This window comes from Antrostomus carolinensis, unplaced genomic scaffold, assembly GCF_000700745.2.
Source record: "Antrostomus carolinensis isolate BGI_N321 unplaced genomic scaffold, ASM70074v2 scaffold15030, whole genome shotgun sequence".
In the NCBI taxonomy this organism is placed as follows: domain Eukaryota; kingdom Metazoa; phylum Chordata; class Aves; order Caprimulgiformes; family Caprimulgidae; genus Antrostomus; species Antrostomus carolinensis.
In genome coordinates this window covers 1,085-13,855 of record NW_010287819.1, presented here as the reverse complement: position 1 = coordinate 13,855, position 12,771 = coordinate 1,085, and the positions used below count along the sequence as shown (strand labels likewise).

Here is a 12,771-nt window from a genome sequence, read left to right as displayed (position 1 = left end):
CTTTCCCCCTTCCAATCTAGTTTAAAGCTCTAGAAACAGTTAATTAATTTATAGAAACAGTTCAAGTGAAAATAAGGCCTACCTAATATTTTAGCTCCTGTCTACATAAATACTTTTCAAGGCTTTTTCCACCAATATTTGTACTTTCACTGGAATACTTACCACGTCCTAAACTTTTGTTGAACTTTTCATGCACTGTTGAAAAAGACTGCAATGTTCCATCTTGACCTGAAAAACATTAGCAGAGAGCAGTGAAGGGCAAAATCAATTTTCTGTTTACTCATAAGCTACCTCAGCAAGAAAAGCAGAAGATAAGCACTAAGAAACCTCAAACACCATAATAAAGTATTCACTAAAAATTCTGATCAAAGAAAAAAAAATACAGATACACCATGAGCAGCAGAACTAATGTGGCCTAATTTTCTATGGCCTATATCCCATTCCTACTACTTTGTCCCACATATGCTCAGAATGATACCTTTTTTGTGGATATCATCTCCACGTTGAAGTCCTCTGGCTGTCCCCCCATTCCTTATTTTACCTCAACATCTAGTGTTCCCAGCTTTCTATGATTAAAACCTTAAACTGTTACATCCACCAAATACCTCCATAGTACTTCCAAAGCTTCCCCATGACACTCCCTCACCAACTAAAATACACCTTTCTTTAACCTTTCTCTAACCAACACGTGCTTTGGCTGGTTAAGAACTACACCTAGTTTAGCCAGTAAGCTAACCCAAACAAAAATGCTAATAGCCAAGTTGTCCATCTTTCCTGTAAACCATAAGCTAATGGGACTTCTCTACCCAGTGACCAATGTTCACTGAACTGACAGGAATTTAATTTAATTTAATAGAGGGACAGAAGGCCCAAATTTTAAACTAGCAAACAAGTTCACTTTGTGGGGAAGATGTGAACAAGGCAGAACCAGAAACTAACAGAAAATGAAACTGCACAATGCATGTAAAATTAAAGGCACTGAGATTATTTTTAAAAATCAAAATAATCACAAAATATTTTTATTGGGTCAAAAAAGTAAGGAAACAGAAAACTACCCAAAGCGAACATAAAAAATCTGAAAGACAATGGAACAATTACAGTATTCAAGCAACCTTTCCTTGATGCTATGATACAGAAATAAGGCAGGATGTATATCCTATGAACTGGGAGAAATGTTAAGCAGGATGAAAGTCAGTGACATTGGTGAAATTTTACAAATTTCAGATGTCTATTCTAAGGAAACCAGTAGCACTTAAAAGATACTCCACAGCACTGCTACCTCATTTCTGTTGCACAAAGTTTTACCACTGGTTCAGAAAGGAATGAAGAGAATCAGTCTCCTTACACTGTAGATACATCAGATCTCAAAGCCTGAGACCCTTTCCACTCTAGGCGCTGCCTCTTGCCCTCTCCGTATGTTTCATTACAGTTAACCAAAGCTGTAAACGGCAAAAGCAAATCTGAGGATTTGCAAAGCAGCCCTACATTGTTACTGTGGTTCATCTGGTGTGAGCTGAATGATTGTCAAGTGAGTACTTACTTGAATCCAAGTTACTAGTTGGACTACCAGCAAGAGATTTTTTTTTCAGAGTAATTAAAGATTAGGTGAAGATTCTATTTTTATTCTATTACTGAAGTGTTAGGGGCCACAAAACAGTCTGACATAGTACTTAATTTCTTAAGAGGTCTATTTATAGATTTTTAAACATGCTAGTTTGTAAGGAAGGGTAGTCACACATTTTTACACTTTTAGATTAATATCTTAGTAACAAGTGACCTTGGAAATATATATTACAGACACAATTGAGCTGTAACAAAGTACAAAGACATTGCAACCCACAAAGCTTGCTCAAACTAGGGGGAAAAGTGGAGTGGTTTCTCTAAGTTATTAAATGCATTATGTTGCTTATTTTTTCATTGTCACAACAAAATTTCCCTAGTTGTTAAGGGTTTTCATTTTGACCAGATAATTGCTCCTCGGGGCATTAAGAAATAGTTTTTATTCATCAAACTTATAAATACACATGACAAAAGCAGCTCCTAAGCTTTTCCGTTTGTAACTACTTTTCAGTCTACCATACGTTCCTCTATGGAAACTGTGAAATGTTTTCATACAATAATAAATGATACTGTCTATCTTAATTGCTTACTATGTTTCATAAATACACATACATTAGACATTAAATATAATCTATTGTATTAATAAAACAAAGACACTTAACACTGCATGTTTTCTTTATCACAGCAGGAAATCAGAGTGAAGAATGAGAATTCATACCTGCACTAAGAATTTGCTCTCCATTTTGTCCATGATACCTGATTTTTGTTGGTGGTGCACTATGTCCCATTCGGCTTCTCAATACACGTCCTGTACCACCAGGTCCATCAAAAATCCACACCTGTCTCCCAAAGAAAAGTAGAAAAATGAAACTGATCAACATTGCCCTGACAATAATTACACTTCTTGTCAGTGGAACAGGCTTAGCTGGGAGCTGGTGCAAGCCAACTTCACACACTGGCTTTCATCCTTGACCCTAAAACTCTGGAAGTTTCCACCATGGCAGATAATTTGTTTCCTGCTGTTCATTCTGCCCCTCCACCAAAGGCTAAAGGCATCAGAGGACATGAAGCACAAGGGACTTCTATCAACCCATGCACTGCTCATGACCCAGAACATTAAAAAAATAGATCAAGATTTATGATAGTGCATCAGGATATAAAGTGTGGTTCTGGAAAAGTAGATCCAAGGCTACCATGAAGCAGTGATACCATCATATCAACTCCTTAAACTGCCCCAGTACTAAACTGAGAGCCAACAACTTTAGTAACTTGAGTCTTCTTGTATTTGTTTCATTTAAGAACTGCTACTTCAATCCAAACTAAACATTTACACTTTGGAGGACTGAAAGAGAAAAAAAAAGGTAACAGCAGACAGCAGCAGATATTGTAACTTACCCGTATAGCATTATCAGCGCCATTAGTAATAAGAAGTGGCTCTCCAGGGACAAACGACATACCAGCTATTGCTGTGGAATGGGCATCTTGCATTTGACACATTAGTTTCTTCTCTTCTAGATCCCACAAACCAATGTGTCCAATTGGGCTACCAGCTGCCATTACTGGGTGTCCATCTGCTCAAAAAAAAAAAAAGTTTTAAAGTTCTGCTACTGTCATTCATCTCATCCTTACTGACTTCTCACATCTTAAAACTGATGCAAGAAAAGGCTACAATCTACAAGAAAAGGTTTTTCATATCAGATAACAGATATATCTAAATCCAGCATCCAGTGCTAGAGGTTTTGCTTGAAAGCACAAGAAATATCTGTATCATTTTCAAAAGTTACTCTATACCCCATATTCTTCCCCAAACTTACTGGCCTTCACACTTCAGGATGTAAGAGCTACTGTATCACCACTCTAGAAATTATCGTTTTCTTTAAATCCTCTTAAGTTTATAGCTCAACAGCTTGCAAAAATAAATTCAAGAAGTTGATTGTTTGTTCAATCATTCTAAGCAATAATTAAAACCTCAATTCACAAAATTTCTATTTTTTTTTTCTATTTGCTCTATCCTGTGTAATATTAAGGAAGTAAACACATCATACTAACTTCTAAAAACATACTACAAATATTCAAGTAAGTTTTAAAACTTATCATACCAAGATAAAAATTCCACCAAATGTCCTGCATAATTGTAACTAACCTTTTTGCTCCAACAAAAGAAAAAGTCAATTTCCAGTTTGCAATGACACACATCATAGATAACTAAATCAGTCAGGCCTAGAGTTTTCTTTTTTCAGTAAAGAAATTTGCCAAGTTAATTTTAATTCAAATGCAGAGCACTTTAAGAGTAAACTGAGTTCATGAGTTCAAAACAAGCAGGTTATAATTACACTAAATTTCCTAACTATAAAGACAGGAAGAGAGAGAGATTAGACAACGTCTGAACACCACACATTCAAACAGGGAATGGAAGTTATTTAACTTTATTAAAGTTTTGAGTTAAATGGCTGACACAAAAAGGCACTCTTGCCGCTTCTCACAAGTCTTTCCCCAGGTCTCAACAGGGTTTGCCATATGGACTTGATGAGTAGAATGTTTGGTGGATAAGGAATTGGATGTATGGTCGCATCCAGATAGTAGTGGTCAATGGCTCAATGTCCGGATGGAAATCGGTCCCTCGGGGGTCTGCTTTGGGACCAGTACTGTTTAGTATTTTCATCAGTGACACAGACAGTGGGATCGAGTGCACCGTCAGCAAGTTTGCAGACAACACCAAGCTGAGTGGTGCGGCTGACATGCCTGAGGGACCTGCACAAGCTCCAGAAATGGGCCCATGTGAACCTCATGAGAGTCAACAAGGCCAAGTATAAGGTCCTGCACCTGGGTGACAGCAATCCCCAGTATCAACACAGGCTGGGGGATGAAGGTATTGAGAGCAGCCCTACAGAGAAGGACGTGGTGGTACTCGTGGATGAAAAGCTCTACATGAGCCAGCAATGTGCGCTCTCAGCCCAGAAGGCCAACTCTATCCTGGGCTGTATCAAAAGAATCGTGGAAAGCAGGTCGAGGGAAGTAATTCTGCCCCTCTGCTCTGGTGAGACCCCACCTGGAGTACTGCATCCAGCTCTGGGGTCCTCAGTGCAGGAAAGACATGGATCTGTTGGAGCGGGTCCAGAGGAGAGCCACAAAAATGATCAGAGGTATGGAATACCTCTCCTGTGAGGACAGGCCAAGAGAGTTGATGCTGTTCAACCTGGAGAAGGCTCCAGTGAGACCTTAATGTGGCCTTTCAATACTCAAAGGGGGCTTAAGAAAGACAGGGACAAACTTTTTAGCAGGGCCTGTAGCAACAGGACAAGGGGTAATGTTTTTAAACTAAAAGAGCGTAGATTCAGACTAGATATAAGGAAGAATTTTTTTTAAATTAGGATGATGAAACATTGGCACAGGTTGCCCAGAGAGCTTTCCCATCCATGGAAACATTCAAGGTCAGGTTGGACCGGGCTCTGAGTAACTTGATCAGTTGAAGATGTCCCTGCTCACTGCAGGGGAGGCTAGACTAGATGACCTTTAAAGGTCCCTTCCAACCCAAACCATTCTATGATTCTATTACAAGATTTGCAAGTTTGTCTATTCAAATAAGAGATTTGATTCAGTATCAACAGCCCTGGAGGCAGGATCAACATTACAGTAATGAGCTTTAGTAACTAGTAGATGCTCATTAGACAAAAAAAAACGAGCTGTGAATATAAACAGTGTTCCCCACAAATGTCCATTCAGTAGTCACCCAAATATTAACATTCTAACTTTTTTTGAAGAGAGAAGACACTACTGAGAAGTAGGTTTGGATACTAACTTACAGTGTACTGATTACACAAACTCTGCTGTGTACTGTGCTAGCTATTGGCACACCATAAACTACCTTACTTTTCTTTGAAAAAAGACCACTGTATGTCACATTTCCTGTGGACTGTGTCAGTACACAAGAAAATGCTACAAAACAGCCAGTATGATGAAGATGCATCAAGTAAGTTACCTTACTTACTGGTAACTTTTCTAGATTATCTGCAGCCTTTGAAAACTGAAACTCAGCTCAAATTTTGATTCTGAAACACTTTATCAAAACATATTTATCTACCTTCCTCTTAGTTTGAGTGATTTCATACACATTTTCAGTGGAAATGCTAAGACTTACCTTTATGAAAAGATATTGCTGTAATAGGACCCCAGTCTTGCTGAAATTTCATCAGAGTTTCATCAAACTTAATATTATGTATAATGATATGACCAGATACAAGACCAACTGCAACAACATCCACTGCTGGAGCCTGCAAGAAAAAATGAAAGGTAACTGAAATGAAAAAGGAAAAGCTTGTTGCTACACTACTACTGTTATATTACTAATACCAATATGGGCAAGCCAATGTATGTAAGTCTAGGACAAATAGTAAAGTAACAAATAAGGCATCTTGCATGAGATCTCTATCTACATGACCTTAACACATGACTGAAGATCTGGTAACTCTAAAAAAAAAAAAAAAAATGAGAGATGCAAGAAAACACCTCTCATTTTCAGTAGTTCTGGTAGATCATTATACAGCCTGTCACACACACCCACACCTACAAGTTTTATTCAGGACAACTGCAGACCATTTTCAAAGCTGTCATCAATGCTACTAATAAGTTTTAATTGATTTTTATATCCAAAAAAATACATCAAATAACAATTATAAAATCTTTTATTGAATCAGCAAAATCTGCATTTTGATAACCTCTAAAGCAAAATAAATTTAGCAAAAAGCTACCAAAGTATCAGAAATTACACAATATGCATATATCTTGCAAACAAACTGTTTCTGTTAATTCACTGTGTCACTCAGTGAATGTGATGACTACAGATGTGATGAACACAAAGCAGCTAAGACGCTAAATGCAGAAGAACTAGGACTAGAGGAAGGGCAGATAACAAGCCTTGAAGTTTACCTCTCTTCAATGTCTAAAATGTTCAAGAGAGGGTTATTAAAATTACCAGAGAGAATACAAGTTATCTTCATTGCTTTAATTTTAAAGAATGATATTTTGCTTGCTATTCTTGACCAGTTATGCAAGGAAATAAGATCAAAAATACTAACTTGCTCAAGAGCTGTGATCGCCAAGCGCCATCCTGCAAACGAGTATAAGAGTTTGCTGGAAAACAAAAAACCAAAAAACATAAATCAATTAACCCTTGGGGATTTTCCGCGACAAAATGGGTATTTTATATGCACTTACACAGAAAAGTACACCTGCTTTCTTTTCTGTCTTTTTAAGTGAATTAAAAGAAAAAAACAACTGTGATACTAGTAAGTAAGGTTAAGAATAGAACTTAGGGTTAACTTTAATTGAAGAAGTTAGTGTCATATATTAATATCTCAAAGGTGACAGAATTACACAACATGAATAGGAAGGAAGACATCTGTTATGCCAGTCACTCCCCATGCATTTTTGTTCTGAACACACTTTAGAATTTTTAACATCAGCATAAAAAGCTAGTCCTGGTCCAACTTCTAATAAATACAAAGCCTTCATTTGCAGAGTAACTTCCCTAAATGAAGACACTAATGCATTATTACAAGCACACCTCATCTTGTTTCTTTCAGAAAACAGCCAAAATGTAAAGCAGGACTGTTCACCATCAAGGCAGTCATGCAGTACTTACTAAGGGTGAAATTCTGAAGACAGTATTTAAGAATACATATGATTAAAAAATTATTCCATCACCACAGATACAGGTTGTCATTCTTAAAAAGACTGCTAGCAGCCATTTGTTACTATCTCTCACTTTCCTTTCTTGTTGGAGACCATTAAATCTTCCTCTCAGCTCTTCCAGTTTATTTTTGGTCTAAATGTGCCCATATTTATCTACAAAATAATCTACATAGGGAACAAACAGTCAAAAATATAAATTGCTTAACCCAGCAAAACTGCTAAAAGAGCAGTAAGAGTCCCGTCAGGTTTTACACAATTAAAAGAGAAACGAAGCCATCTAAGGAAGAATTTTTGCCATCTAGGATGTACTGCCTCTCAGATGCAGTGGCAGGCATTGGAGAGACCCAAGAGTACTGTAAGTAGAGAACATTTACTTTTCTGTATTTTATGGTTATTCCTATTTCCTTATTTATACAGCTTATATGGCATCCCCACAACACTGGAATATGAAACAAAAAAATTACCAGTGATATCACTGACAGTATACAGTAGTTATGATAATAAAACACTGAACTATGCAAGCTGAGTTAACACCTATTTGCAGTATATGTAATAACATGCAGAAAAGTTCACTATAGCTGTAACTTTCACAAATTAGAAAAGTAGCTGATCATGGTAGGCATGAAATACTGCCATTATGGACAGTGCTCTACTGGGACATGCTCAGAGACAACTACATGTTTACACGTCTCTTATTTGACTATAAGGATCAAATGCTAGTCATTACCTCCACACTACCTGCCAGTACTTCCTTGGACCCACAACAACCAAAAAATTAAGCCTAGAAGAATGGAGTCAGAAGGCCTGAACATGCATTTGCTACTATTTTAATTATTTTCACAGGAAAGTTATGTGATTCCAGGAAATAAAAAAAAAACCTAATTAAAAACCAAATTCCTGAACAATCCCTGACATTTTGCAGGGAGAGTAAACAACACCCAACTTGAAAGGCATCAGCATTCAGGGAGCAGCAGCATTCTTTGTTCCTGGAGACGGACCAACTGAAAACTTGTGCCAAAGGACTCAGTAAAAGATTCCATGTTCAAAACCTACTGTACTTAAAAGTATTATTCATTGTATATGAAAATACTTGGAGCATAAAGTATATCCAAGTTATTAAGACTCTTACTTGGATCTTATATTCCATAGCTGCAAGCTCCCCTGTTCACTCCCAAGGAGAATTTTATTCAAATAGGTGCTTGGATGTAGAACTGCAGAAACTGCAAAAGTGGCCTTATCAAAATCCACTTGAAGATACTCCTCTGCAAAAAAGTAAGAAACAACATCAGTGTGGCTACCCCGACAAATCTGCTGGCTTGTCATCCCTTGGCAAATGTAAAGGTAGAACTGATGTTTACTCTGTACAAATCCCATAACTGATGTTTTGTGCATTAAAGGATTAGCTAATCTGTAACAGCACAGGCTCAACTTGTTTATGTTATAACATCTCTTGGCTTGAAGGTGTATTTTTTCCCTATAAGCCTACCCAGCAAAATGATGCTGGCAAAACTGTAGTGATTTATATCTTTCTGAAGGTTTCCTGCTCCTGTCTGAGCAAAACACCTCACCTTATTAGCATGCCTTTTGTTTGTTATAGCAACTTCAAATCTCTAAAGCATGTCTGCAGCCACTTTTGAGACCCAGCATCCAGAGAATGACATTGGTCACACCAATGAGAATGCTTTCTACAAGAAAAATAACTAAGAGCACTGAAGCAGGATTTCATAAGGCACTCTACAATGGCATGAGAAGATGCTCACACAACCAAAAAATTATTCCTAAGAATTTAGTCTTACCCAGACTGGTAAATATCAAGAAACTACAGGATTTCAGAGATGGTGCCAAAGCTGCTATACTGCAGTCTTTACCAGAAAATGGAACACTAAAATGCAATTTCTGTATAAGCGTATCTCTCTCCACCTACATGGAACCTTACTGGGTCTCTGCATGGTGTGCAGGATCCATTCATGAAAACCTGCAGGATTAGGACTTCAGATTACCATTTAAGTAGCACTATCATTTAAGTATTTTTTTTCTTTTTTTAAGAATAAACTACCTCTAAACATGCATATTTAAAAAACTTTTTTAAAAATTACTGAATGTTTAACAACACTATCCTATAAAGTAGTAATAAAAATAAAATGTCTCACCTTCTGACTGTATATCCCAAACAATAAGAACATTATCAGTATCCACAGAAATGATATGATCACCAAAAGGCTGCAGAAGGTGTATCCTTGCCTTGTGACCTTCATAGGTATGAACCACCTATAATTTTAAAATAGAAATGTTTTCAATATAAGCTGTTCAGGTAGCATATCATGTTAACATAATACTTGAGGACAGCTAACATGTCAGCAACAAGTTTAAATTAAATATATGGAAAGGCCACACAACTTTAAATGGAAGATACATAATTTTCTTTCATATTTAAAACTGTTGGCAAAAATATTTTAACTGAATATTTTTAATTATCTAGTTTAATTTTAATTGTGAATTAATAATTATTTTTTATCTTTAAGTGACTACTTAATTATTAAAAGTAATACATAAAACACAAGTCAGCCATTACAGAATTTGCTCTTACATTCTGCTATTTTCAGCTCTGTATTCCTCCTTCTACAGTTTTTGTTTCCCTAAAACTGAAGGTACTAAACATCTACAAAAATAAACATTTGTAGAAAATTAACTGTCTTGAAAACACAAACACTACACAACTCTTTTGTACTACTAAGCAGTATGTAAACTAATAAAAACCTCTTTGTTCCTGGCAAAAGCATGGAGAATATTGTCATATGAAGCAAATATCAACATGCGGTCTGCTGCCAAACATGTGATGTCTTGTGGCAAAGCATTACCTGTTAATCAAACAGAAGAAAAGTTCAACAAGTTTCAAGTTCATAACAAAAGAGAAAGCCTGACAGTGTATTTATTTAGCATGGTGACCCAAAGAAAAAGCTCTCCTGTTAAATGTTCTGTTTAATTTCTTAGAGAAATGCACACATTTCCAATTAATGCATATATTACCATAAATAACATCATACCCGTAAAAACAACGTAGCATCAGACTGATGGATCAGAAAGTGTCTCTTTTGAAAAACACTTACTAAAAAATTACTGAATTATCACTAAGTAAGGGCACACGTTAGCTTTCTGAGGGCTTATAAAGAAGTTATCACAACATAACACTTCTGTGGATGGTCAAAACCCCACAGCCCACCGGACTGGAAACACAGATGAAAAATCAAAGCCTCAGCATTAGCAACGCCTATCAGGTTAAGCCACTCTGCAGATCTAGAAGTTAGCGAGTCACCCCTGCACCTGCTTCCTGATTACAGCTGGGAATTTACTGCTCCAATACATCTCCCTCCTCATCTTTGACTTGTTCAGAAAGAGCACCTACTATTGTGAAAAGCTACTTTACTAGCTAGATGGTAAAAAAGTCAAAGCTCAAGCTCCGGACCATATTCGGAAGCTGCTGGTATGGTCTCAAATGGTAGAAAACTGAAAAAATACTCTAGGGAAAAATACTTTCAATCTAGGGAAATGTAAAAATGCAAATCACACTGCTTAACAACTGTATAGTGAAACACCAGATCAAAAATTGGTCTCTATGGGAGTGCACCTATGGTACAAATTTACATGATCACAAAGCAGCCTTCCCCACAGTGTTGCTTTCTATTATGAATTACCAGCAGACACAAAGAATCCTGTACCCTTTGCTGTACTGCAGCACAGTTTCAATGGGAAGAACTGAACTAAAAAAGGTTGCACTTTATGAGAGTTTTCATTTGTTTGAATACATTAGACATCTTCACATAGTGCCTCTGAAGTGACTTAGGCCTACAATCAGGGTACAGATAACTTGGTACTTCATGTGAGCTGTATGCATGTCTGCTTAGGCAAAGACGGTTTTAGGCACACTCCAATTAACAACTTCAGTGTACCAACCACGTAACATCAATAAACAAACAAGAGAGGCATATAATTTATTTTTTCAATCACAATTTTGTATGTAAACATCTCAATTTATCAAAAAGCTTAAATTATCATTGTCTGTAAGATGTAGCTCACTGAGAAAAATTTCACAGAATATGCAACGTTTTTACGACTTTGTAAGGTGAAAAAAGAAGTTACATTAATGTGTTTACAGCTGGACCTATTAACTGCTGATCCAGTCCCAGTTGTGTGACAGTTATTTATTCTCAAGAGGTCTGTGTAAAATCTTTGTGGTATATAGGAGTAAAAAACCTGATTTTCAGACTGTGCAACAAACTGAATCATCTAAACTTCAATTGGAAAGGACCCTTGGAAATCATTTAGTTCAACCTCCCACCCCGCTCCTCCCAAAACCAGATTATCACCAGTACTAGATCTGGTTAACCGCAGCTATGCCCAGCTGAGTCTTGGAAACTTCCAGGAAAGATCGCCCTACGTTCCTGCTTAGTCAGGGCTATTTTTCCTAACCTCCACTGTGATCCTCTGAAGCTGCAATTTCTGATTGTTGCCTCTTGTTACTCTGTCTACCATCAGTACCACAAATTCAGCTCTGCCATCTCTGTAATCGCCCAACAGGCTGGCTCTAGGCTGCTCTGTATTTTTCCCTTTGCAAGACTAAACAAATCCAGTTACTTCAACGTCTTCTCATACTGTGTGCTGTAAGGCCCCTGACACTCCCTAGTTCCTCAGCATCTCTCCTGAAGAGAATGGGGAGCAGTGGGAGGGGGAGAACCACACTAACCGGGTACTGCAGCCCAGGAACGATTCGCCAGCACAAAGTACAGGAGAATAACAGCCTTCCCTGATCTGCTGTCCACATTCCTAAGGTAGCTCATTACCTGGCTTGCTTTATTCAGTTACTGCATTTTTGGTCCATGTTCAACCTGGCACCAGCACAGCCCCAGCTCCTTTTCTTTTTTTAGCAGGATGCCATGTGGCCAGTCAGTTCCCAGCTTGTTCTGTCCAAGGTACAGGATTCTGTACCTGCCCCCGCTGAACTTGGCAGGATCTCTGTTGGCCCAGGCCTAGCGTTTTGCAACACCTCCTCGGACTGAAGCTCTGCCATCCTCTGGGTCAGCTACTCCTCCTAACACAGCATCTTCTGTAAGTTTTTACTAAGAGTGGACATTGCCTCACCACCCAAGCTGTTGATGAAAGTGCTGAACATGGGCCCTGCTGTTGACACCCAGGGTGCTATACTTTGTTACCTGCCAAGGCATCAATTCATATCATTTGCATCCAGCAGTTCAGCCAATTTTTAACACTCCCTGAAGACTTTTAGCCCCATCCACACCTGTTCTGCTTCTGTAATTATTTTCCTCCTGTAACACAGCCTTCTAGTAACCACAAAAAACAACAAAGAAGAGGGATCTGGAATTAACAGCTTTATTCACTGTTCACTCCTTAAGGCCTTAGGGGAGTTCCTGGAAGAACAAGATGACAAAGACAGGATGTTCACAAGGTATATCCCTGCAAGAACTAAGTTGTAGTTGCAACAACAGCCTTAATTCCAAATTGATA

The 12,771-nt window shown here is 37.8% G+C and overlaps 1 protein-coding gene across 1 annotated transcript; it reads right to left on the bottom strand.

Annotated features, from left to right (window-relative positions):
* Positions 1–162: 162 nt before the first annotated feature.
* Positions 163–12,316, bottom strand: LOC104522161 (WD repeat-containing protein 36-like; the record flags this gene model as incomplete). The annotated part of the gene is made up of 9 exons (XM_010164385.1): positions 12,235–12,316; positions 10,009–10,109; positions 9,402–9,519; positions 8,381–8,513; positions 6,636–6,690; positions 5,699–5,831; positions 2,956–3,131; positions 2,279–2,399; positions 163–228 (listed from the first exon to the last, which is right to left on the bottom strand). Coding segments are annotated over exons 1-9 (985 nt in total), but the record flags the coding sequence as incomplete, so codon positions are not given.
* Between the last annotated feature and the right edge of the window lie 455 nt (positions 12,317–12,771).